Below are 24,913 nucleotides of genomic sequence, written 5' to 3'. Positions count from 1 at the left end.
ACATGGGTGCCACACAACAACAACACAATACAGTGAAAATAGATACACAACTCCAATACAGGACACAGTGGGTAAAAGAACCTCGAGTCATTTATTAGAACAAAGCTGAATGGGAGGTGTAAAAAAAAGATTGTTTTGTGTCAGTTCTTGGCAACAGCAAGTGCTATTGTTGCATTTCCATTTGGGAATTGTCAAGTCTTGTAGAATGAGTAATGTGCCACAAGGGACAATAAGTCTACAGTACACATCCTTATATTTGTCTTCTAGTCCTTTAAAAAATATGTTATGGCTCCTCAATAAGGATTTTCCCTGAATAATGCTGGTTACTCCTTCTTGCTGGTCTCCTGTCCTTCAAAGAGAGGGTACTTGACCTCCAGCTGAGGCCAAGTGGACACGCCGTTGGCCAGCGACCAAATCATCCCCGGCAAAGCGTCCACCTGCACCGCCATTGGGTTCATTATTAATACAACGGCATCATACAATGAAACGAGCTACGAAGAGTGAAAATCGACAAATTCAAGGTGTGTATGAGACACTTTGAAATGTCATACATCTATTTTAAGTCACATTGATGTACCTCGACGCGGATTTGTCTCATGGAGTCACGGTCCCTCAGGGTGGCGGTGTGTGGCGTCTTGTTGACGGTGTCGAAGTCTACGGTGACGCCGAACGCAACGCCGATCTCATCGGAGCGAGCGTAGCGTCTCCCGATGGATCCGGACGAATCGTCCACCTTGTGAGACACCCCTTTCCGGGTCAACGCCTCAGCTGATGAGGAACAAAAATCAAACGATTGAGTGAGGTGAGTATATTTAAATGGTACCTTTACTACCACTAGGTGTCAGTAATGTGCACATTAACCTTTTAATATGTAAGAATGTCTTTTTTAATTGAATATTTCATTGAGTGTGAATGCAGTGAACTTACATAGTTGTTGGACAAAAGGTGTAAATTCCTGGTTTTGGCTCAGAGGAAGGATGCAGCATTTGTACGGGGACACAGGGGCAGGGAAACTGAAATACTACAAAACAAATCAATGATATTGAATTAAAACCATCAATCAGTCTGGACAATTGGAACGAGGAACAACAGAAAAAGCTTGTGGTCCTTACCGTCCTCTGTTCGTCTCCTTGCCGCGTATGGAAGCAATGCTCAAAGATGGAGTACATGATTCTGCCGATGCCGAAGGACGGCTCGATGACGTTGGGGACGATCTCCTCAACTGCGAGCAATTGTTTGAATTGGATTGGGAGTGTAGCGATGCAATGTGAAACCATACTTGTCATTTTTATTCATTTACCATGTAATGTTTTCTGGAATCTCTTGATGGCGACCATGTCTTTGGAAAGCTTGAACGTTTTGCCCTCTGTTGACAGGCTGAACTCTCTGCATAAGACAGATGACGCGTATAAAACAGAGGTTAGAATAAGTATACACACCCTTGTTTAAATGCCAGGTTGAAGATAACTGAAAAAAAGAATCAAGGGGAAGGTTAATTATGAACATTCCGCTAGGGTGTGCACACTTGTGCAACTCCATTTTCACAGCTTATTTCTACTAAAAAACGACCAATTACCCGCTTTGGTTGAGATGCTTCTCCTGGTCATCAATAAAGCATTCGTCGCACGCGTCCAGATACTCAAAGATCAGCTTGGCGTCTTTTTTGTACGCTGCTCCGATGGCGCCTCTGTTGGGCTCGAACTTCACTACGTTGACCACCTTGTGTTGACTCATTAAGGAATAACAACTGCAAGAACTTCCCACAGCGGTCATGTCGTTCTACTTTCATCACTAGCACCTTATTTTGTCTCAATTGGGTCAAAACTTGATTCATTTGGATGAGCAGTCAGGATATGGGTTCTTTGAGAGGCTTCTCCGCCACGAGGGGCACCTTGGTGGCTCGCGAGTGACACGACAGGTCATAGCACGAGCGATCGGCGCACCCGACGATCTCGATCCAACCCTGAAGAAAGATGAAAAACAAAAAAAATCAGCCATCACGGTTGAAACCAGAGAGGGAAGAATATCGACTTACGTAGGAAGTTTTGGACTCGGCGTCCCAGCAGTCGCAGGCATAGTGAGCCATCTCGTTCTCCATGTGCTGACGGAAGCGCACTTTGTCTTTGCTAAGACCTACTTTGAGAAGGTACAAATAAATCCTGCCAATGAAGTAGCCCAGCACAGAGTTGTTGATGATGCCCTGAATGATGAAAAATGATGCTGAATAAAAAAGTTGGCATAACCAAAACCTAATATAGAGAACTCCTGGACTCACCAACAAAAGATGAATATCAAAATAGTTATTTTTTAACATTTATACTTTTCCTACCTGCTCCACAGCATCTCCGAGCCTCATGACCTGTGCCGACTGGCCGCTGGTTTGAGCCTTGGAGGAGTACAACAGGATATCCAGGTCGGCTACGTTTGAGAATTTGGGGTGGACCTTCTCGTTGGGGTCTACAAAGTGCTCGATCTCAGCCATGGTGAATTCTCTACATTGTAAAGGTACATTTTTACTCAATTTAATCCAACCATGAAATGAAACAAGTGAGGCAAATGGAGTGCACTCGGTTTTCTAACCTGACGCGGATGAGTCCGGAGCGAGGCGAGATCTCGTTTCTGAAGGAGTTTCCGATCTGAGCGGCACCAAAGGGAAGCTTTCCCTGGTTGAACTCCAGCAGTCGCTTGAAGTTGAGGAACATCCCCTGAGCTGTTTCTGGCCTCAGATAGCTGCCAAGACAAAAAAAAAATGCAGATTAATCTATAGCAAACAACTTCCTTTTTTTTTTTTTTAAGCATGATTAAATCTGTTTGGAGCAGCAGTAGTACCCGGGAGTGTTGCCTCCTGGCCCGATGGAGGTCTGGAACATGAGGTTGAAGGAGATAGGAGAGGTGAGGTCATTGCCTGTGGAAGGTGACTTGACGTTGTACTTGACAAACAGATTGCCCAACTCCTGCTGTGTGTAGTTGTCCATCTAGCGCACATCGTTAAGAACAGGACATGATTGGCACGTGACAGGATATGACATCATCTCGGCATCCCACGCACGAACCCACCTGGGTGATCACGTCCTCCATCTCCGCCAGTTTCTCAGGGGTACACGTCTCGTTGGACATGACTTTCTTTAAATGGGCTGTGCATACCAGAGACAGTTTTTGATCAAGTTCTACAAATGATAAATGTTCTAGGTCAAACCTGCTTGAATAGAACATGAGTACTCTCGCTAACAGGCATCTTGAAAACAATCCTAGCGCACCAGAAAGACGAGATACAGCTTACAAACGTAAATTCCAGCCCCTCCTACCCTACAGATGTGTGACCCGGTAAAGCAAGTAAAAACACGTCAGGTGCTCCTTTGCAAAAATGTGGATTAAAAAAAAAAAAAAAATGCCGTGATCACCTTTAAGGAGATGATCAGCACGAAAGCATTCTCCCGTCCTGGAGTCCTTCACCATGTAATCAGCAAACTTATCCACGTGGCCCGACGTCCTGATTGAGAACATTAATTTATTAATATTCAGTTGTTTTTTTTAAAGGGGGAGTGGGCTCACTTGAGGACAGGTTTGGGGGTAAGCATGGTGCAGTCGATCTCCAGGATCTGCTCCTCCTGGATGAAGTGCTGCCTCCAAACCTGCAGGATGTTGTTCTTCAAGGCACAGCCCACCGGCCCAAAGTCGTACAGGCCGGCCACACCTGAACAATTTTTTTTTTTACTTCCCTCTTACAAGCTTTTACGCTAATATCGCTTTATCCTACCTCCATATATGGCAAAAGACTGATCGTAGAAAAATCTCCTCTTTAAGGTGTCGTCCATCTTTACCCTGTCAACAACGTCATCTTTGGGTTGTAGAGAAAGCTCCTGGGAGTGGTGAGATAAGGTGAGTGGAGTTTCATTCTTACTGTGACAAGGCAGCCAGCCCCTTTGCTAAGCAAAAGTGAAAGCCAAATACAATGGAACAAAGAAGTAGACATTGTACCTTCATTTCCAAAGTTCTCTTCCGGGCTTTCAGCTCTGTGACAGCTTGGTTCACCTCCAGCTCGGGGGCTCCTTGTTCCTTAAGCTGGGCCACCAAATTGCCCTGAAAAGAACCCAGAATGTTATTATTATTATTATGACTATATTTCAGTAAAAGGAGACAGAATTTTTTTTTTTTATTCAAAAACAACGCTGAGGTGTTTTAACAATATACAATTAATAATTAAGTTGTATTCTTTTGAGAGTCACCTTTACCACACATAGGTGGAAAGTTGTGGGTTTGAAAGAGGAAATTGAACTTTTTTTATTTTAAATAACCTCATGTAAAATACATCCATGCAAACTACTGTAAAGCCTATTCACTGGCCTTTATTTTAGATTTTGTTCATAAAAAAAAAAATCAACATGAAATGAAAAGTGATAATATCCACGCCCCTTAGCTCAGAATCAGAAAAGCGCAAGTTGGTTTCCATCCGTCCAAAAGAATTCACCTGCTCGCGCACAGCCTCCCGCAAAGGTGCCAAAGTTTCTTCCATGTTGCCACGTAATAGCGTGCAGAAAAAGCCTCTTGTGAGTATTTGTCTCCCCGCTACCCGCAGCCAGCTGTGCTGGTTGTTTTTTTCCTCCGCGCTCCCTTATGCCTCTCCAGCCCGGCCTGGCTCAGCCCACCAAGGAGGAGCCTGTAGTGCTTGCCTCTGCTTCTCAAACTGCGAGTGATGTCTGAAACCAAGGCTTAGAGTTGCATCATCCAAACTCTAGCAAGCCAGTTTTTTGGAGGAATGTGCCCGAGTGACCTACTGAAGGTCCCACCCCTGCTATTTTTTTCAAATTATGCAAAATATGACTGTTGCACAAATGGGACTAGATTACATCTGGTATAGTTTTCCTTGCTTAATTTTTATACATGTCTCAAATTCCCCTCCAATACTGCTTTTGTATTGCTTTTTTTTTGCAGCCATTACAATTCAATCTACTGCATACAAATCTGTCATTTATCCACCCGTTTTAGGCGCTGCTCATTTATCACTGCAGCACCACAACATTTATCTTGCATTACCCCTTGCACAAAAGAGTTTATATGTATATTTTAATCTTGTATCTTATGTCTGCCTTATAGATCGCAAATGAGAAAACGTTGCAAAATGGTATGCAGATGTCCAGTAAGTGCTGGCTGTTTTTTATTAAGAGATTTAAATATCTCAATCCGGTCAGCCTGAAAAGCAGAACAACAGCAGTCTTTCCTTCTGTCAAAGACGCAAGCTGATGCCACTTTCTCCCTTTTGAAAACACAAGAGTGGTTGTCATACATGGTTGAAATGCAGCTCCTCCTTGTGGACTTGCTCATCGTGATGTTCTTCTGGTGATGCGAATGCAACAAAAGTCTGTGTCATATATTTTATTCCCTGTCGGCGGAAGTGAGAAAGAAGGACTTCATTCCTCCATCGCGTCCCTCTTGCTGGTCTCCTGTCCTTCAAAGATGGGATACTTGATCTCCACTTCTGCCCAGGTCAGAGTACCGTTAGCCAAATCCCGTATGATCACGGGAAGCTCGCTCACCTAAAAAAAACAATTGTCATATAGTTTTTAAAAAGTGCATAACTACATATGGGGATTGTACTGTACCTCGGCTCGGATCTGCCTCATTGAGTCTCTGTCCCTCAAGGTGGCGGTGTGTGGCGTCTTGTTGACGGTGTCAAAGTCGATGGTGATGCCAAACGCCACGCCAATTTCGTCTGTCCGGGCGTAGCGCCTCCCGATGGACCCCGCAGAGTCATCCACCTTATGGGACACGCCGTTTCTGGTCATGGCCTCGGCTGAAAGGAGAGAAGAGATGCAGCTTAAGGCAAGTTACATTTTTAAGTCGATTGGAAACTAAATTGAAAGACACAAAATAGGTCAAACCCACACTTTTAAAAGCAATACTTACAGAGTTCTTTAACAAAAGGCACAAATTCTTGGTTTTGACTGAGTGGCAAAACAGAGCACTTGTATGGAGCAACGGTTGCTGGGAAGCTGAAGAACTGGGGACACAAGAGGTTGTACGAGTTCAAATGTGCACATGCAAGAAGTTAAATTATTTGTACGTCATTCATTCCACTTACCGTCCTTTGCTCGTCGCCCGCCCGGACGTGGAAGGTGTGCTCAAAGATGGTGTACATGATCCTGCCGATACCAAACGATGGCTCAATGACGTTGGGAACTACTTCTTCCACTGCAGGGGGGGGGGGGGAACCCAAAAAATTAAGCGCGGCCACTCCCACAAGTGGCGCTTGACCTCAGCTCTCACCATGTAGCGTCTTCTGAAATCGCTTGACAGCCACCATGTCTTTGGTCAGTTGGAACGTCTTTCCCCCCACCTCGACGGTGAACTCTCTGCGGGATTCAAAACAGACTCTCGGCGTTCAAAACTCGACGAGTTTTTCTTGAGCTTTCGCCACTTACCCGTTCTCGTTGAGGAGCTGCTCCTTTTCGGCAATGGAGCATTCCTCGCACGTGGCCAGGTGGTCCATAACGATCTTGGCGTCCTTCTTGTACGCCTTGCCGATGACTCCTTTGTTTGGCTCGAACTGTACGACGTTTACAACTTTGTGCGGCCGACATTAAGGACGCGTTTTTCGAAAGTGCGTGGCCCGGTAAAACACTCGCAAAGGTGTTTTTGAAGGATATGGGTTCTTTAAGTGGCTTTTCAGCCACCAGGGGCACCTTAGTGGCTTGGGCGTGACACTTCAGGTCAAAGCAGGAGCGGTCGGCGCACCCCACGATCTCGATCCAACCCTGCGAGGGACAAAAGGTCACATTTAGCGGAATTCTGTAAGACCAAGTTAAAAACGTTGCACAGAAACGCACGTAGGAGGTTTTGGTTTCGGCATCCCAGCAGTCGCACGCGTAGTGGGCCATCTCGTTGTCCATGTGCTGGCGGAAGCGAAGCTTATCTTTGGCTATTCCGACTTTAGTGAGATAGAGGTAGATCCTACCGATGAAATACCCCAGGACGGAGTTATTGATCACACCCTTCAAGACAAGAAAGAGGGAGATAAGTGCCATCCAATTGTAAACACGTCAATCTATCCTACCTGCTCCACAGCATCGCCGAGTCTCATGATGTGTGCAGACTGGCCGCTGGTTTGAGCCTTGGAGGAGTACAACAGGATATCCAGGTCGGCTACGTTTGAGAACTTGGGGTGGACTTTCTCACTGGGGTCCACAAAGTGCTCGATCTCGGCCATGGTGAACTCTCTGAAGGTACAATGATGACTTGTTCACATGAATACGTGTACCGGAGGAACAATTTTTTGCTGTACCCCCCTCACCTGACGCGAATGAGTCCGGAGCGAGGCGAGATTTCATTCCTGAAGGCGTTTCCAATCTGAGCGGCAGCGAAAGGGAGCTTACCCTGGTTGAACTCCAACAGTCGCTTGAAATTGAGGAAGATTCCCTGAGCGGTTTCAGGCCTCAGATAGCTACAAATCAAGACAACCATTAGTCGGCATTAACGCTGATCGTTGTTGTTTTCTTTTTTTTTTGTACCCTGGCATGTTCCCTCCTGGTCCGATGGAGGTCTGGAACATGAGGTTGAAGGAGATGGGAGCTGTGAGGTCATTTCCTGTGGTGGGGGACTTGACGTTGTACTTGACGAAAAGGTCGGTCAGTTCTTGCTGGGTGTAGTTGTCCATCTGTGGAATATAACGTTAATCGTGTCATCCAAAGTAGATCCCTTTCGGTAAGGTTCCGGTCGGACCTGCGTGATGACATCCTCCATCTCGGCCTTCTTCTCAGCAGTACATTTCTTGTCAGCCATCATCTTCTGGAGGTGAGCTACAGAAGAAAACAATCATTGAATGCTAACATGCTAAGCACACATTTATAAATGACCATTTAGATCTGAAGAATGTTTTTTTTCACTATATATCATAAATCAAAGTCCAACTGTTAGGATTACCTTTGAGGAGATGATCCGCCCTGAAGCACTCTCCATTCTTGACATCTTTCACCATGTAGTCAGCAAACTTGTCGACGTGTCCTGATGTCCTGTTGACACAAACAAAAATGCTCAATGCCTCTCCAGGTGCTACGATATGTTATACACAGTCACTTTGAAAGATTGTATCTGCAACCGGGCTATGGAAGTCTGCGATAATGTCAGCTCCCATGCATGAAATCGCAGAGTCAATGTGCGCTTGTCAAAAATAACCCGAAGTCAAGCATTTCATAGCTGACTCTAGGAACCACCAGGCGGCCAAAAAACACAAGCGTGTCATTTTGGCTCACTTAAGGACAGGCTCGGGGGTGAGCATGGTGCAGTCGATCTCCAGGATCTGCTCCTCTTGAATGAAGTGCTGCCTCCACGCCTGCAGGATGTTGTTCTTCAAGGCGCAGCCCACCGGCCCAAAGTCGTACAGGCCGCTCACACCTGAGAATCACCACGTGGTCAATGCAGTTTAAAAAAAACAACAACATGCAAGCTTTAGCTTACCGCCATAGATGGCGAAGGCCTGGTCGTAGAAGAAACGCCTCTTCAGAGTGTCCTCCATCTTTGTTCTGTCCACAATGTCATCTTTGGGTTGCAACGCCAGCTCCTGCGGTCACAAGTTTAAGCTATTAATCCTCTTCAAGATTGCAGAGAGTGTTCAATTTGTCGTACCTTGGCCTCTAAATTCCGTTTTCTTGCTTTGAGTTCAGCCACCGCTTTGGTAACGTCCACATCAGGAGCGCCATCCTGCTTCATTTGCCGCACCAGATCTCCCTGTAAAAACAGACAGGTGGCCTCTTTTAAGTGGGGCGCACACAGATCGAAAATGTTCAACCAATTAAATGCGAAATGTGATGACAATGACAAGTTTCTCCTTTTAAAGTTGCTATAGCTGTCAATCAAGTTGCAGCCCTGACTCCTGTCTTTAAGATGCAGGTAAAAATATCATTTGCTTTTAAAGCTCTGAATGGGCTATCTTCATCCTCACTTATACATATAAATAAAACTCATTAGTTGACCTTTAATGAAATCCAAATTGACTTGACAGACTTGAATCAAAAAAGACACTGTGACATGTTTTGATGCAGCAAAATGTTTATGCAAAAAAAAAAAAAAGCCTACTTCACGGAAACACTATTTTGAAATAATTTAAAAAATGCATTAACTTCCCCATTCCTTGGGCCACACCCAGTTTAAAAAACCTCAGCTATGGCTGCGATTGAAACGTGGCAAATGGGCGCAGACATGACTGCTTGTGAGTGTTAGCATCGAGCTAGTTGGCAAAGCCCCATTCATTGCCTGGGATGAACTATACTGGTCTGAAACTAAACGCAGCGTCGCCATGAAAATATTTTACACTACGCATAAGCGAATATGTTACCTGTTCCTTGACTGCAAGCCTCAAGGGGGCAAGGATTTGCTCCATGTCGCAGTCCATTGTTGTTCGTCCTTCCAGCCGCTGCTCCCACAGGCTCTTCTTCTTGTTCTTAGTTAAAAGGGGCGCTGACGTGGAAAAGGGCCGGTTTTGGAGCCGATCAAACCAAACACACCGGACCTGTAGCACCGAGCAGAGGGAGGGAATGTCGGGGGTGGTCCTCAGCAGCGCCGATGCAGCAGCCCTGCGGAGAAGAACCAGCATGGACAACCAGTAATGCGAGAAGACAAGAATGATGAAATCGTTCTGCTGTGAAGTAAACGTTCTTTGCGTACATTGCTCGCACTTTCGTCTCAGTTTAAAGGAAATATCTAGCTAAATCACGCATCTGCAGATTCGTCACAAATTAACTTGCTTTAATAGAATTGGGGGAAAAAGGGCTGAAATTGGCACTCGTGACTCTAGACAATTTACGTTTTTGAAAACATTGTCTTTATTTGGCTAGTTGCTGCGTCGGAATTACTTGGGTGTTGTTCGAGTACTATCCACTAGATGTCACTAAAACTACATGTTTAAGGTGCAGCGACTGGAGGTAATTGATTTACAACGTAATTCTGATCAATTTGTGAATCAGAATGCGTGGTTGACTTAACTAAAAAACGAAAAAACTGTTTGTTTAAAAAAGCAAATGCATTTTGAAGAAAATTGTTATAAATCGGGGGAAAAGTGCGTGCGTGCGTGCGTGCGTGCGTGCGTGCGTGCGTGCGTGCGTGCGTGCGTGCGTGCGTGCGTGGATATTTTTATTACCCAGCTAATCTTTTATATCATTGTGTTTTTACATTTACTTTTGTTAGAAGGCTGCTGGAGAAGTTTTGTACTCAGCTAAACATTCAAGGCGTCTGCAAGCACGCCACATGTGCTTGAAGATAACAAGCCTGATCATCTGTGGTTTATCAAAGCAAATATGACAACCGTGTATTTTAATAATTTATCAATGTATGTGGCTCCAGGCAGGGCCACTCAGTTAGCTCATAAAGAGGAGAGTCCAACTGGCTGTTAAAGGAATGACTCAGAAGTGAAGCATTCAATCTTATCTTATAAAGGTAGAAGACATCATGAAATAAATTCATCCAACAAAAGTGAAAGAAGTCACTGAGTGCCTTATGTGTGTTGGAATGTTATTAGCTAGCAGACAAGTAGTTCCTATACTTTCAACATGATGGATAGATGGAACCTTCATTGTCCTGGAGTCAATTGCCCTGTCATATTTAAAAGTTGCACCATGTTACACATGAATCCTCCATTAAAAGTTCAGGTGAGGTCAGTTAGGGCTGGGTGGGCCTGTGCGGCATTAAAGTGACAGACAGGGAAGGTGAACTTGGACGTTGTCCCTGCTGGCAAAGAACCAGGGAAGCACTTTGGACTTATTCTCCTCCACAAATGAACCTGCATGAATAATGTTTGTTCATCTATATAGGAGGATGGACACTTTAAGATGCATTTAATGCCTCATGTGCAGTGATATATTAGTAATATAGATATTTTCGTTTTTTTATTTACTGAGTTAATTTATTCATTTATTATTTTGGGGGGAGTTTTTCTACCAATTCCTTTGAGGTTTTACATAAAGAGGTATCCTGAAATTATGCATCGGATGGTCCACGAGCCGCAGGTTGCCCATCCCTGTCATAGTATGGGGAGGGAAGGGGGTCCCTCGGAGGCGTGTCTTTACAGTGTCAGGAGCACGTATAGCGCCGCTTAGCTGTGGATGCGGTAACACAAATACAGTGCGCGGAAGAAGCACGGGGGAAGCGCACAGGGACGGAGTTATTTTTTCTTCAAATATAGCCCCCCCTCCCCACCTCCATCCTGCTCCAATGTTGCGGTGGCCCCCACACGCATGAACGGGTTCATGATGCAGCGGCCGGTTTGCAAAGTCTCCTGGGAAGTGTAGTCGACTGGCTTTGACAGTCATGTTCGCCGAGGAATAACACGGTGCAGCCCTACGAAGGCGCACCACATCTCGCTTTTTCCATGGACAACACGTCCATTATAACACAGGTTGCAAATCCCAAAGAGGAGGAAAGCATTTGCGCGAGTCAAGACAAAGGTAAGAGATGTGCATTTCTTGGTTTATTAAGGCACGCTTCCATGGTTATTTTTTTTTCTCCGTTCACCGTGTGTAAAAAAAAAAAAATTAAAAAAAATTGCAGGGTGCAGAGGACACCGAATACTGCAATAACAAATACTCGGATGCTTCACCTCCGTTGTTGGCATTAAATGTCTTGTTACTATTTAATGAAAATGTTCTTGATGGAAACGATTTTGACATGTTTTCGTGTGTGATTGCACATAGCTGCTTCCTTTGCAACAGGGGGCGGGTCCTTTCTGTCGTTGTTTATGTCGCTTATTGACAAAACATTGCTGGGTTTACCTCGAGTAAAACGAGTAAATATGCAAATGTTGCTTAGAACCCTGAAATAGTTCTTCCTTTGTGCTTATTCTAGTTTTTATTGGATTATTACTATTCTTGTGTGCAGCATGCAAAATTATTAATAGCGTTTCTTTGCGCTGTTTATAGTACAGCAGTGGAAAAACAATGTTTAATGTTTTTGTTTTGTTTTTTTAAACTTATCATGTACTTCTGAAGCTTTGTCCAAGCTGACTTTGGACTCAACAGCCCATTCACACTTATGTGCAATTTAGAGTCTTGATGAGATGTCATGTTTTTGGAATGTAGCCGGAAGGTAGACTATTCATAAACATTTAGAGGAGAGGCAAATTTTACACAAAAAGCTTGCAACCAACTTTGAATCCAGAATTTGACAACTGCAAGGTAGAATTTATGACTACGAGACCAACAACAATGGTCTAGTACAGGTCAACGCACAAATTTTAGTACAAAATACATCATTTTATTTATTACTATTAAATGAAGGATGACTGAATAACAAACTTAATGGACCCATTTTGAGGCCCAACCTGCAGATGATTGAAGGGAAAGGACGATTTGCTATTTTTGCACTGATGTTCACCATGTGTCAGTGGCAAATCCTCCAGTGAGTTTTTTTGGGGGGAGATTTTCAGTTTTCATTTACTTTGTCGCTAATCTGAGCAGATCAGTCTGACTGAGCGCTAAACCAGACGTTTCACGGCGGATGCGTTTTGTTTTGGCGTAAATGCAAAGCCAGGGTTGATATCTCTTGATTTTAACACTTTTTTTTTTTGTTTCCCTCTCTAGTTACATTAGATAGATCTAATTGGTATATCGTGTCGTGTATTTTTCTTTATTGCAGTGTCAAAATATTGAAATGATGTCAATAGTGAGTTCTTCTGCAATTGACATGACTTTTTTTCTCAGAGCAATTGTGTTTATCATATATAAATTCATCGTTATTGCTAACCAATTATCGCAAGGAAATTGTATGGTGAGTTCTTTTGTCCCAATGAGCATCCAATGGGGGTCTTCTGGATCCAGGCCACATTTCATACCCCATCCTGTGTGGGAGGAAAGGTCAACGTACAGCAGTCACCCTCCGCTGAGCTCCACGTGAATCTATCTCATGACTCAGCGAATTCTCACTTGGCATCATTAAATAAACTTAATACAGAATTTTACCATCTGCATCAACATGACCTTTACCCCCCCTAAGCCTGTCATTGTTAGTATGTGTGCAAGAAATATTTATTTAAGGGGTAGAGGAAGAACCCATTGAATTTTAGTACTGGTTTGCGATCCAAGATAAATGTTTGGATGATGTTTTTTTACATCTTGCATATGAAAAAAAAAAGTATACATCTGGGTGTCACTTAAAAATGTCCTCATTTGGTGATTAAAAAAACCTTTTTCTAATGGATTCAAAACTTATTTAGAATAATATAGTGCTTTAAGTATTAGAACGCAAAATCCTGTTGTAGAAAGAGCATATTATCTTCATCCCGTCCTCAAATTAAGTTCACGATCTAAGATGACATACACACGATGTGAATCACACTCATACACATACTGAATATTTCACAATAGACTATTTCCAGAGTCCTATCAGTTTCATTCTGACTCGAGACGTTTGTAGTAAGTCATTAGAGGCGAATTTTATTCGACGTTTGGTCAGGTGGAGATTGTATCTTCATGCATTATGGATGACGTGAATTGAAGCAAGCCTGGGAATGATAATGTGCTTAGTTACACTCTATAGAATATAACATCCCAAAGCCAAGCCGAGGTTACCTTTGGTGATAGACACAAGCACAGAATGAGATGTGGTGGATATTAAAAGTCGACACACTCCTGTTTGATTGACAGCTGTTTGTGATCTTAATGAGTCTTATATAATCCTTTCAGAACATATTCTATTCTATCTACTCAATTGATAAGATTTTTTTTCTCGAGGTGGCTGTTCTAGTCAGCTTTTCTTGACATTTTTCCGCTTTCTAGCAGAAGCCTGAAGGTTTTGCACTAATGTGCTGTTCATCTTTGTGTCCGTTTTTAATCGCAAGCATTTCAAAAGCATTGAGTAGAGTTTTTATATCCACTATATCACAGCCCCCGAGCAGATGTTTAATTCTCTTCCCAACTTTTTCTTTGGCGTCTTGCTCGGAATGATGCAACGGCCTGTAATAAGCGGACCCTCGCTTCAAAAGGCTTCGTCGAGAGGCTTTTGCTGTGATAGTTCTGAGTGGATCAGCCAATTACTCCAATCAGATTAGTCTTTTAGCTTCTCAAACCTATCGGCGGACATATAGATGACATACCTTGATAATCAGGTCATGAAGAGCACAAGTCTTCATTTTAAGGAATTTGTCACGAGGAGAAAACCTAGTACAACTAAAAAGCCGATTTGAGAGATTTCAATTTTCAGTTTCACTTCGCAACCTGAAATTGGATACTTTGTTGTTGTTTGGGTGCCTTTTTTTTTTTTTTTTTTTGCTTGGAGATCCAAATAGTCAAGTGTTTTTCATTATGTGTGCTTTCCACCCAGCAGTGGAGCTTCCCCCCTCCACTCGATGCAAAGTCATCTCAGAGGGCATCTCAAGGCTACGAATGAACCTTCAGCCTTTAAGAGGCTGTGTTCAATGCACAGGGTGGGTCGGGTCTGATGGGAAGCAAGCTGTTATTCATGAAATTCTCTTTTTTTATGTGTAGGTTACCCCTAAAAATGCCAGGTGTAAATAATGAGATGTCACGGTAGCGAGGAATTTCTTCTAGGCCCCACTGAAAGGAGGCTAAAAAATGAGAACGTTAGAGAGGTTAGTATTTAGTATGGAAGGCGGCTGCGTGTCAATCCCAAACCGCCCACACTAACGTCAATATCCCGATGCAGCGAGCGGAATGGCGGCGCCCCTTAGTCCAGATTTATGAGTCTATTCCAGAGAAGAAGATGATCAGAATCCCAACGGGAAGCGTGCTAAAAAAAAAAAAAAAAAAAAACCCAAACATTTTTCCCAGTATCGTACCAACTAGCTGATTGTGAAGAAGCCAATCGTGTGTGTCTTGTAAGCTCCGTGACTGATGAGCTTGTTAAGCGAATGTGCGGGATCGCTCTCCGCCGCTGGGGATTGTTTCTATTTATGTCTTTTTACATGAAATCGAGTTCTACAATGCAATGTTTTTCAGTTGCAGTTTCTTTGACGATGGTATACTTTTGTCCCGCTGAAATGAGTCCATCAAATTGCATTAACCAGATGCACTTTAAATAGTAGCAAACGTGTGCTTAACTTAACTTGATTGTGATCGGTTTCTTCTGAGCACACTAAATAAAGCAGAGTTGGTGTTTTTTGTTTTTTTATTCTCGATATTGCTGCCTCACATTATGTTTTGATTATTTGTTCAGCCCTACTCTTATATAACTAAGAGGTTAAAGTGCAGAGCGGCTCATTCACAGACATATTGACGAATAAGAGAACAAAAGATTTCCTTGTTTGATGTCACACTTGATGGACACAGATCCAAGTGGTTTTATCCAAGGAATAAAATGTTCCCTTTAAGTCTTTAAAACAATAGTTGTTCTGATGTTGATTTGGTATGAGTTACACTTAAAACAACTTTTTTTTTCTCAATAAGAACAGTCTTCTTTGTATTTTAAATATTAATGGAATTTTGCTTCAAAGGAGACTCTGCCTGAATGAAGAGAAGTATGTATTTTCCTGGAAGTTGTGCAGAAGGAGGGAGGCGAGGGTTCCAAGGTGGTTTCCTTGATCTCTTTTTATGTATTTGCTCTCCGGAGTGTGTCAGATGGGTAAGTTTGATGTTGCGAAACAAACCATTTCAAAATATCCTTCTCGGATCTTTGAAGAGATTGTACTACCTGATTCAACAAGATCATCTCACCTTTCATTTGAAGATGTAACACAATGTTGCACATAAAACTATAATTGAAATAATCATGATGCATCAATAATTAATCGATTCATCTAGCTTGTGTAAAAATAAGTTAACCTCACACACACCGCACAGCCATCCATCTTGCCGTCGGTTAGGAAAACACCAAAGTGGATGTCAGCTCCGTGGGTGGGGAGGAACTTCACAGTCTGGTTGCGTAACTGTAGCGGCACAGTCTCATCGCGCTCATTATTTCTTCGCTGAGCGCTCAGTGTTTTAATCCCACCACACACACACAAACACACTTGCAGCTGTCAGCCCCCTCCCCTGCTGTCGCAAACCTGCAACAGAAAACACACATAAATATATCATATATGTCTCACCACAATGCCCAGTAAATTAGAGCAAAAAGTGTGGCAAAAATTCAAATTTATTGTATTTTATTGTGTTGTGTTCTGTATTATCAAGTGAGTTGTTGTGTGTGTTAAAATTCACTACAAATGTTTGTTTTGGAAAGATGGAACAGATTAATTGCATTTCCATTCTTGTCAATGGGGAAAGATGCTTTGAGGTACAAGTACTTCAAGGTCTGCTACTTCATGCACTGCTTGAACTGCGTCCTCAGCTCATCTGGCATCACTTGACTTGACCCAAGTGTGTATCGTGTGTGTGTTTGTGTGTGTTAGCGTATTGTGATGATGCACAGATGCTCTTCGGTGTAAATACTGCTCATGAAGCCAATCTGGTTATGCAATTAGCATCGGGAGCTCGGGTGTTACAACTCAGCTTGTGTGCGGATGATTTCAAGATTTTAGTCGGAGATCCGTGCAAAAAATGAATCACTTCACACAGTGCAAGAGACTTCTTTTTTTCTGTCTCGTTTTACGACTTCATTGTTTTATTTGTCTGAACTAAGATGTTTGCTTATCATAGTTTTTTTGGGTGACTTTTATCATTTCAAATTTCATCACCCCTCACATTAGTGTCTTTATGCCAATTACAAAACATTTGTAGAAAACCTCACCAATTTCCCGCTTCCTTTAAAAAAAAAAAAGGCACAAAAAAGCTATCAATGTCTAAATATAAAATTAAATAAAAGAAAAAATCAGGGATTCCCCACACTGGTGTATGTCCAGGTCTGAAAATCTAAAGTACAGGATTAAAATGATGATACTGCCAACTGCCTGAGGCCATGTGGCTGTTTTGCAGCAAATATAGCATTGGAATCCCAGCGGCTCCGCTTGTATTCTATCTTGGTAAGTCTATTATTTGATCAGTATACCATGCACACAGCCGTGGCATTTTAAAGCGACCCTGTTTTTCCATTTGAATTATTAAAGTGACGGCTCTCACAATTACGGGCCAGGCAACTGACCTCTTTACCTGCATGATCGCTCAACCACGACTGCCAAGCGGAAAAATTGTTTTGATCAATTGGGGGAATAACTGAAGATTGTAGGGCAAAATATATAGACAGAGAAAATATATTATACTTATATTGTTGTTCGCAATACATGACAGAGAAATAGAAAGACGTAAAATTTGATCTACTCTATAATTAACTGGATTTACTGTTCCAAACATAAACAAGTCACGTCTTGTGCTTTTTAAAGCGACTGTAAACAAGGCCGTCTGAGCCAGACATAACCCTGGATCATATTCTCCTCTCCCTCTTGGAAGCCTGGCGTCATTCCAGGCTTTGGGTCACAGGGGTGATTATCTCTTCCTGTCAGGAATGCTGAGAATTTCCTGCTTTCCCCCCCCCCCCTCGGTCTTGTCGGAGGTTTACTCCGATCACGTGGCGCCCATTGGCCGGGGGCTGCCATTGGTCGCTGTGGAGCTTCCCCCCCACTGTCGTCGACATTAGGTAACAGGGCGCTTGGAAGGAGTGTGTGTGTGTGTTATGTTGGATCAAGTGTCTTCACAGGGGCAATACTGTATTGTGCACCTCTTCCAATGAGGTATTGAGATTGATATTTATGCAGATAATGTTTTTGTCGGAATGTTTTGCTCAGTTATGTTGTTTGTGCGCAAAGGAAGGGATGTTTAAACGATGAGAGGGTGGAACTAACCACCCAAAGCCCTTTCTTGGAACCCTCCTTCACCAACTTTTCCTGGCGGGAAATATACAAGTTGCAAAAATGTAGATGGAAGAATAACTTGAGGCCTTCTGAGGGGGAAGCTGAATTCAAATGTCTTGGCGTGCTAAACTACACCCCTGGAAAGTGGCCAATCACAGCGCAATTGCTTTCTTGGTTGATATATTTTGGATAGGATTGTGTTTTTCTTTTTAAACAAAATAAAGACTACAAAACCAAAACATAGCAGTGCCCATAGCTGGTATGATGAAAAAAAAATGCAGTGATTTGAAGATTAAGTGTGGAATGAGAAATCAGGTGTGTATTGATTTTTCTATTATTTATAATAAATTACAGCTAACTAACTTTTAGTCAAATACTATTGAATATCTTTGATTTTAATACTCTTTTATATTGAACACTGAATAAAATTAACCAATTTTTGGGCGTAATGTTACAAATATTAATAATATTATTTAACACACCTAGATTTTTAGCGGGCAATACTTAGTTAAAATGTTGACTGACACTGTGATTGAGGCATCATTAACATGGGTTATGTTAATTTTATGCTTCGGTGATTCCGATAACGTAGCCCGCTCTATATTTAGTCTCTTCGTGGGAAGGATCCGAATTGAGCAGTAGACTTCAAAGATGCCGAGAACAAAGACAACGGACTGCCCACGTCCTGTCGGAGGCAGTCAGAGCGAGCCGGGGATGGTTGAGGCGTCAATCCGAAGGCGGCTTGAGCATGCATGGCTGGACCGCATGTGTCACATGGTTTGATGAGCATGTAAATCACGAGGAAGCTTAATTCCATCGTGTGGCTTTTCGGTGCATAAGGACTTGTAAATTGAGGAGCTTCGTTAAGACAAAAGTCGTCCTTTGGCACCATCATTTGGCATTGTTTTTGCCACAGAACTAAAGCGAATCTTCATTTAGGCAAATGTATCGCTTAGGCACTGTTGATGCCAAGGAACAACGTAAAGTGAGGTGCTCTATAGGGTTCAAGTCTGAAGATTGACTTGGCCACTCGAATGATTTACACTCTTGTTTTTGTTGTTGTTGTTGTGTGTGTGTGTCCTATTGGCCTAGTTTTGATCCCAGCTCTCGTTGTCAAGTGGCATGGATGGATGTTGTTTTTCACGCCTCACCTCTATCACCCCAACCCTATTACTCTTCCAGTGTCCCAGTCCAACAGCAGCCTCAAGAAGCACCGCAGTCGGAGCATTTTCAGCCCCTTCTTCTGCTGCTTTCGCAACTACAATGACTACCAGGTGGAAGCGCCGGCCGTCAACAACAAGACGCATGCCCTGCCGCCGCCTCCCGAGGAGAACGGCGCTCCTCCCAAGGTGAGAACCATTTGTCTCTCTACATGCTCTACGCTTACTGTTGCCAGGAGCTTGTTGATGTTTTTTTTCTTTTTTCTTTTTCTTTTTCAAGTCTTGCCGCCGCAAATGTTTCCAGCTGCTTCAAACTCGCTGAACCTAAAAGTTGTTTACTATCCTCGGCGAGCAGGAACAAGCTCGCTCACTGGGCATGTAGCATTCGACGCTGTCCAATAGAGAGTACTTTATTATTTATTTATTTTTTCCCCCACTTCACTCAAGCGACCAGATTATGTTTGACTTTGATTGTTCCACAATATCTTTTTTATTTTTTTATTTTTATTTGTAACAGATTGGACCCTCCTTGCTCGACCCCCTCCTTGACTCTCATTTTGACCAGTGTAGCATGGACGTGTGAAGTTGAGGGCAGCTGGCGAAGAGTACAAAAAGCCCCCTAAAAAGCTCCAAACGCAGTGAAAAATAACCCGACCATCCCTCTTGGTGTTTACACGAAACATGTCTCGCGTCCAGGCGAGGAATGCGCGGGCTTCGAACCTTGCTGTGGAGTTTGTGCCCCCTCCCGCATGTTTGTCGGAGTCTAGTCCAGCTTTATTTGTCATTTGCAGGAGCTCTGGCTCTTTTTTATTGACAAGCACCCCACTCTCTCTCGCTCTCCCTTTCTGTGCATTTGTTGATTACAATATTGATGTTCTTGCAGCGTTTTTGTTTTTTCTTTGCTCACTGCTCTCCTCTCCTCTCCTTCCTCCCTTCTTTACCTCCTCCAGTGTGACCAGGTCCAGGCTGACCCCATCCCCAGTGTATGTACTATCCTATTCTTATTATTATTATCATTATTATTATTGTTTTTCTATCCCATCTTGCTTCAAGCTGCATGTTCACACCCATCCATTTTGATCAATCTACTGAAAGGAGACCAGACAATCTTTCTTTGATTGGTTGCCATTAAACTTTATAGATAGGCGTGGTATGAGGAAATAATAGAATAGAATGATGATTCATCTGGCAATAGGGACATTCCAATTTCACAGCAGTAAGTAGGAGCAGCTTGCAAGAATAACAATTTTCAAACGTACTAATCCACTGTTCGACACAATGGTTTGGCCTTCGTGGAGGTTCGGTCTCTAACTCAGTGGCATTATAGTTTTTATATGATAATATATATTGATTTTCCCTTGAGCCCAACTCCTGGATGGTTTCGCATTGCAACAACAAATGGATCTCCTTTGAACACTTGATGAAATGAAATCATCTATCTCATACAGTACAATCAATTGCCACTACGCTGCATTAAAAAGACCCGTGGAATTTGATAACGCTTTAATTCTTTTCGACCTGCGTGCGACAATCACATTTAAGGCATGGAATCCAATGCCATTATTATGAAACTGCAAGTGATTCTCTCCGAAAAAAAAAAAGACTTCAGAGATTCATGAATTGCAAAACGTGCGTGCTCTCGCTCGCGTGTGCACGCGTGCCCCCTGTGGCTGTACCATCTGTCGCATCACGCTTGTCTGTCAGTCTGCGACCTTTTTGGCAACAAACCCGAGTGCTCCCCCTTTTTTTTTTTTTTTTCTCCCCCCCCCCCCCTTCTTCTTTCCGGCACGGTCCCCGAAGGCAGCACAGTCAAAGAGTCAATATGAGGTCACTTGAAGTAGACACTGTGATTCTGTCAAATGCTCGAGTCCGATAAATATACGGCTTCATACAATATTTGGTCGGAACATATGATGTCACTAGAGAAAAGAAAAATGTTCGGTTCTCACCACTAACATCCAACAAATGTAAAGTGGCAGAAAAATGACCTCAATACAAATCTGACTGTTTTTGACTGTGTAGTACATCTTTTGACTTTAAATCATTGTATTCATGAATTACTGATCAGATTTTCTTTTCTATTTGCCTTTGAATTAACTTATTTCTCTGTGTGGTTTGTCGGCGTGTAAGCATCATTTCCTCGGATGAAAGGGCGTGCAGAATTCATTCAAAAGTGTGTGTGTGTTGTCTCGGCAGCCTCCAGCCAAGTTCCTCTTGCCCGAGGTCAGTATAGCAGACTATGGCAGGAACTGCGTGGTGATCGACCTGGACGAGACGCTCGTTCACAGCTCCTTCAAGGTACGAACGGTGCCGTACAACTACTTGTAATAGATCCCTTTTTTTTTTTTTTTTTTTAAATAATTGTTGTTGCAAAAGGCAAATACACGAAACTCGTTTTCATAATTTGATTCGTATGCTCCGCTGCGCAGCGTCTCAATGGCGGACGACAAAGAAATATGTCCACACAGTGCATCGGGTCCACCCATTACTCAAGAGTCACATGCGAGCAGCACGAGGTCGCACGCAAACACACATGGGAACGTCCAGCAGGCTGTTTTGCTGTACGGATATGTCAAAAATCATCCAAACAAAACGAAACGAAACAAGTGATTCACGCTGCAGCTTCTTGTTTACTCAACTGTGCTCAAATAAATGCTTGTGCTTCATAAATCAACAAGAAATGCTTTCAGGCCATGTTATAAATCAAAGTGAAACTTTCTGTAGAACGGTCTCGTTGGGAAGGTTCGTAGGTTGGAGCCATTTGACGGCATGCAAATTAGAAAGCTGGACAAAAGCCACATGTGTGGTACGGCGGACAGAAATAGACATGTTACATAATGTATATAGAGCGTTATACAGTACTTGGTTGGTGTTATGTATTAAGAATGCAGCTGCGTACAACACTGGATGTGCTTCAAATTTAATGTGAGTGATAATATAAATTAGATTATGAATAAATTATGAAGGCATGCGGTTTTATCATTTATGTAAATGCTCACCAATCATTTGAGTAATTTTGAAAAAATAGTTATAGATCTTAATGAATTATTTGAACTTTTTTTATTTATTGGGTCGTTAATTTTACAGTTTTTTTTATTTTTGCCATTATTATTATTGTTAATATTAAGTGTTATTTATTTGTTTGTTGTTTTATTGGTTTTTTTTCAGTTTTTTGTTACAGTTCCTTTTTATTTTGGACAATTTTCTTCCCCTTCTTTTTATCTTCTCCCTACGTTCCCGCGCTGCGTCTCCTCCACTTCTGCAGCAGTCTCTCTGGTGTTTTTCACCTCTGTGTGCCCCCGACACTCATTATGTGATTGATTGGATAACGCTGCGTCTTCTTGTGTTTGCCTCGCAGCCTATTAGCAATGCAGACTTCATCGTTCCGGTGGAGATTGATGGAACTGTTCATCAGGTATGCGCTCACATGCACCACAAATACGAGTTTGGGCAAACATTTAGTTGTTGTTTTTTTGCATCAATACACAAGGTAGAAGTCCACGTATGGAGAAATGACAGCAAAGTCATATATTCAAAGTGCTATCTATTTTTAATGACACTTACTTTTAAAGAATCATACATTTTCTGTATTTTTGGCCATTCACATAATTATTTCCAATTTATTATCATTGTAATACTGTAATTTTCGGACTATAAGTCGCGTTTTTTTTATAGTAATTAATTTTTTGATTTAAACTTATTTCATTTGGTACTTATTTTTTCTTACTATTTGAAATTTATTCAATTAATATCTTACATAATTTTATACTATTTGTAGTATTGATTTATTATGTATGTATGTATGTATGTATTTATTTATTATTATTATTGCTTATGGAGCAGCCATTGACATGTAGCTGCGACCTGGTTCAAGTAATCCAGGATAGGCTTTTTGCGTCAAACTCGGCCTCTTCTTGATTACTTGCACTCGGGAGCAGCAGCTATTCCCCGGACACCTGCGGAGGACCAAGGCAGCGGAGATATGGAATATTATGAAAGCTGTGGATTTTCTCATTTCTGGTGTAAACTAATATTGCGTTTCAGGTGTATGTGCTGAAAAGGCCTCACGTGGACGAGTTCCTGCAAAGGATGGGGGAGCTGTTTGAATGTGTCCTTTTCACCGCCAGTTTAGCTAAGGTCAACACAACAAGTCCTTGAAATAGCCTCACTAAAGAACACGAAAGCGGCTATAAAAATGTTATATTTTCATATATTTTTTTCAAATTTTCTAATTTCCCCTCCAAAGTTGCTCAATCCTGCAGTGGATTTTCAAATATCACATTAATATTTATGATCGTGATGATATTTTGGTGGGATTTGAGCCCTAGTGTTTTATCACAGGTCAAATTGACACTTTTAGAAATTCCATAAAATGTAAGATGATTAAATAATTTGCATTCCCTGAGATGGAGTCAATGCTGAAATTTCTTTTTATATACATGCTATTCAATCAATATTAGTAAGATGTAAAAAAATACTGTATGATTTGAATGGGGGGGAAATACCGCCGTCTAGTGGACAAATGTATACAACAGTCAGTCGTCCAGTTTGAAATCCCTACAGTAAGCGAGCGGGTGTGATTATTTCATATTGTGCCAAATGGCTTGAAAATGGCCCATAATGTCGTGTGGTCTGACTGCGCCATGTCACGCTTTGCAGTACGCGGACCCCGTGGCAGACCTCCTGGACCGCTGGGGAGTGTTCCGCGCTCGTCTCTTCAGGGAATCCTGTGTGTTCCACAGAGGAAACTACGTCAAAGACCTCAGCCGGCTGGGCCGAGAGCTCGGCAAAGTCATCATTGTCGACAACTCGCCTGCCTCCTACATCTTCCATCCTGAGAACGCCGTGAGTAACAAAAGTTGATCAAGATTTGGTCGGCTCAGTCAACTAACTTTATTTTTTTGGGTGGTCCCTCAGGTGCCGGTGCAGTCGTGGTTCGACGACATGGCCGACAGGGAGCTCTTGGAGCTGCTGCCCATCTTCGAAGGCCTCAGCAAGGAGGACGACGTTTACAGCCTCTTACAGAGCCTGAGGGAGAGGTAGCAGGGTGCCCCCCCCAAACCAAACCCCCTCAAGAGACTTGATGTACATACTCCATGTTTATAAGAAGAAGACATACTTAAAACAAGTACTTTTTCTATCAAAGTCATATTTTAGTTACCAGAAAAAAAAACAATGTTTCGTTCCAGAGTGGGTGACTTTTTTTTGTTTGGTTTTTTTCTCTCCTGCAAGATGTTACTTTGTTTTCTCTTTCAGAATGAAGTGCCTTCATTACTGTGCTGGTTTCCTCATGTTGGGTAGGGGGTGCACTTTGTTACTCCAATAAGCCCTCTCCCAGTCCCGCACCCTAAAAAAAACAAAAAAACAAAAAAAACAACCCAACAGCTAAGCTAAGCGTTAATCTGAATTATTGCCACACTATTTAACAAGAAAATGTGATTTTGTTGGATTAAATGAATGACGCATTACTCTTTTGAGTCACATGATGATTCAGTGTTGAGAAAAATATATGAATTAGCCTAGATAATGTGAAGTTCTATTTGTTGGGGGATTCAGCAAAGGGATCGGGTGCTTATTAATATAATGGGGGAAAAAATGGAAATGGTACTGTACAACATGATTAAAGCTGCAAGTTTGCACACACTCACTTTGTGTCCTCGTGTGTTGCTGCAGAAGACTTTTGAAAACTAATTATGACACTAACAATGCTCATCATATTACAATTTTATTCATCTTAAATTACAATTTTATTTCTGCCAAATATTTCAGTTGAACTTTTACATAATTGTGACTTTATTCCAGCAATATTTTGTACCCGTTAGCTGGCTGGTAATTTGCAGCTAGAACTTGAACACCACAATGTAGGAATTTGAGGAACCCAAACCAGTTTGTTTCAGGTGACATTGAAGATGCCGACCGCCGTTGAATAAACTGGAAAAAGGGATGTCAAGTGGTTAATGTGCAACTTAAAGGAGCTTAGGCTCCTCATGTGATATGCCAGGTGAACTTTTAGCTTTGGCTCTAGTGAGCC

The 24,913-nt window shown here is 42.4% G+C and overlaps 3 protein-coding genes and 1 non-coding gene across 5 annotated transcripts; 1 reads left to right on the top strand and 3 right to left on the bottom strand.

Moving 5' to 3' along the window:
• Window positions 1-72: 72 nt before the first annotated feature.
• Window positions 73-4,634, bottom strand: LOC147041781 (glycine--tRNA ligase-like). Its single transcript, XM_085938956.1, has 17 exons — window positions 4,469-4,634; window positions 3,979-4,080; window positions 3,758-3,860; window positions 3,553-3,694; window positions 3,402-3,490; window positions 3,058-3,134; window positions 2,830-2,975; window positions 2,581-2,730; window positions 2,330-2,492; window positions 2,036-2,200; window positions 1,857-1,963; window positions 1,577-1,723; window positions 1,301-1,386; window positions 1,113-1,222; window positions 928-1,021; window positions 578-768; window positions 73-437 (listed from the first exon to the last, which is right to left on the bottom strand). The coding sequence occupies exons 1-17, from the start codon at window positions 4,511-4,513 to the stop codon at window positions 324-326; spliced, it is 2,031 nt and encodes a 676-aa protein (XP_085795082.1). The 5' UTR covers window positions 4,514-4,634; the 3' UTR covers window positions 73-323.
• A 486-nt stretch (window positions 4,635-5,120) lies between these two features.
• Window positions 5,121-9,648, bottom strand: LOC147041779 (glycine--tRNA ligase-like). Its single transcript, XM_085939526.1, has 17 exons — window positions 9,329-9,648; window positions 8,620-8,721; window positions 8,452-8,554; window positions 8,247-8,388; window positions 7,918-8,006; window positions 7,717-7,793; window positions 7,506-7,651; window positions 7,289-7,438; window positions 7,052-7,214; window positions 6,825-6,989; window positions 6,646-6,752; window positions 6,420-6,566; window positions 6,265-6,350; window positions 6,080-6,189; window positions 5,905-5,998; window positions 5,601-5,791; window positions 5,121-5,534 (listed from the first exon to the last, which is right to left on the bottom strand). Exons 1-17 carry the CDS (start codon window positions 9,584-9,586, stop codon window positions 5,409-5,411), a joined length of 2,256 nt encoding a protein of 751 aa, XP_085795652.1. The 5' UTR covers window positions 9,587-9,648; the 3' UTR covers window positions 5,121-5,408.
• Window positions 8,078-8,212, bottom strand: LOC147041780 (small nucleolar RNA SNORA84). The gene has a single exon (XR_015069214.1). It is a non-coding gene; the product is annotated as a small nucleolar RNA SNORA84 (small nucleolar RNA).
• Window positions 9,649-11,217: 1,569 nt separating the features above from the next.
• On the top strand, window positions 11,218-24,523 carry ctdspla (CTD (carboxy-terminal domain, RNA polymerase II, polypeptide A) small phosphatase-like a). 2 transcript variants are annotated; one of them, XM_085939624.1, is made up of 8 exons: window positions 11,218-11,432; window positions 18,905-19,071; window positions 19,833-19,865; window positions 21,079-21,180; window positions 22,241-22,297; window positions 22,927-23,019; window positions 23,542-23,727; window positions 23,800-24,523. In XM_085939624.1, exons 1-8 carry the CDS (start codon window positions 11,357-11,359, stop codon window positions 23,923-23,925), a joined length of 840 nt encoding a protein of 279 aa, XP_085795750.1. In that variant the 5' UTR covers window positions 11,218-11,356; the 3' UTR covers window positions 23,926-24,523. The 2 variants fall into 2 exon arrangements, with proteins under 2 accessions (XP_085795750.1, XP_085795751.1); XM_085939625.1 differs by lacking the exon at window positions 19,833-19,865.
• The last annotated feature ends 390 nt before the right edge of the window (window positions 24,524-24,913 follow it).

The sequence above is a fragment of the Syngnathus leptorhynchus genome, chromosome 19, assembly GCF_054491065.1.
Source record: "Syngnathus leptorhynchus isolate UIUO chromosome 19, UIUO_Slep, whole genome shotgun sequence".
In the NCBI taxonomy this organism is placed as follows: Eukaryota; Metazoa; Chordata; class Actinopteri; order Syngnathiformes; family Syngnathidae; genus Syngnathus; species Syngnathus leptorhynchus.
This window is presented reverse-complemented; position numbering and strand designations above follow the sequence as displayed.

Excerpts from the sequence above, each read along its gene's own strand:
- LOC147041779 (XM_085939526.1), bottom strand. The coding sequence starts at position 9,586 with ATGCTGGTTCTTCTCCGCAGGGCTGCTGCATCGGCGCTGCTGAGGACC. Across the intron at positions 8,555-8,619 it reads AACGGAATTTAGAGGCCAAG|GAGCTGGCGTTGCAACCCAA; the intron begins GTACGACAAATT and ends TTGTGACCGCAG. Across the intron at positions 8,007-8,246 it reads ACCCCCGAGCCTGTCCTTAA|GACATCAGGACACGTCGACA; the intron begins GTGAGCCAAAAT and ends TTGTGTCAACAG.
- LOC147041781 (XM_085938956.1), bottom strand. The coding sequence starts at position 4,513 with ATGGAAGAAACTTTGGCACCTTTGCGGGAGGCTGTGCGCGAGCAG. Across the intron at positions 3,695-3,757 it reads GTCTTTTGCCATATATGGAG|GTGTGGCCGGCCTGTACGAC; the intron begins GTAGGATAAAGC and ends AAAATTGTTCAG. Across the intron at positions 1,724-1,856 it reads GAGAAGCCTCTCAAAGAACC|CAAGGTGGTCAACGTAGTGA; the intron begins CATATCCTGACT and ends AATGAGTCAACA.
- ctdspla (XM_085939624.1), top strand. The coding sequence starts at position 11,357 with ATGGACAACACGTCCATTATAACACAGGTTGCAAATCCCAAAGAGGAG. Across the intron at positions 21,181-22,240 it reads TCGTTCACAGCTCCTTCAAG|CCTATTAGCAATGCAGACTT; the intron begins GTACGAACGGTG and ends TTTGCCTCGCAG. Across the intron at positions 23,728-23,799 it reads TCTTCCATCCTGAGAACGCC|GTGCCGGTGCAGTCGTGGTT; the intron begins GTGAGTAACAAA and ends GTGGTCCCTCAG.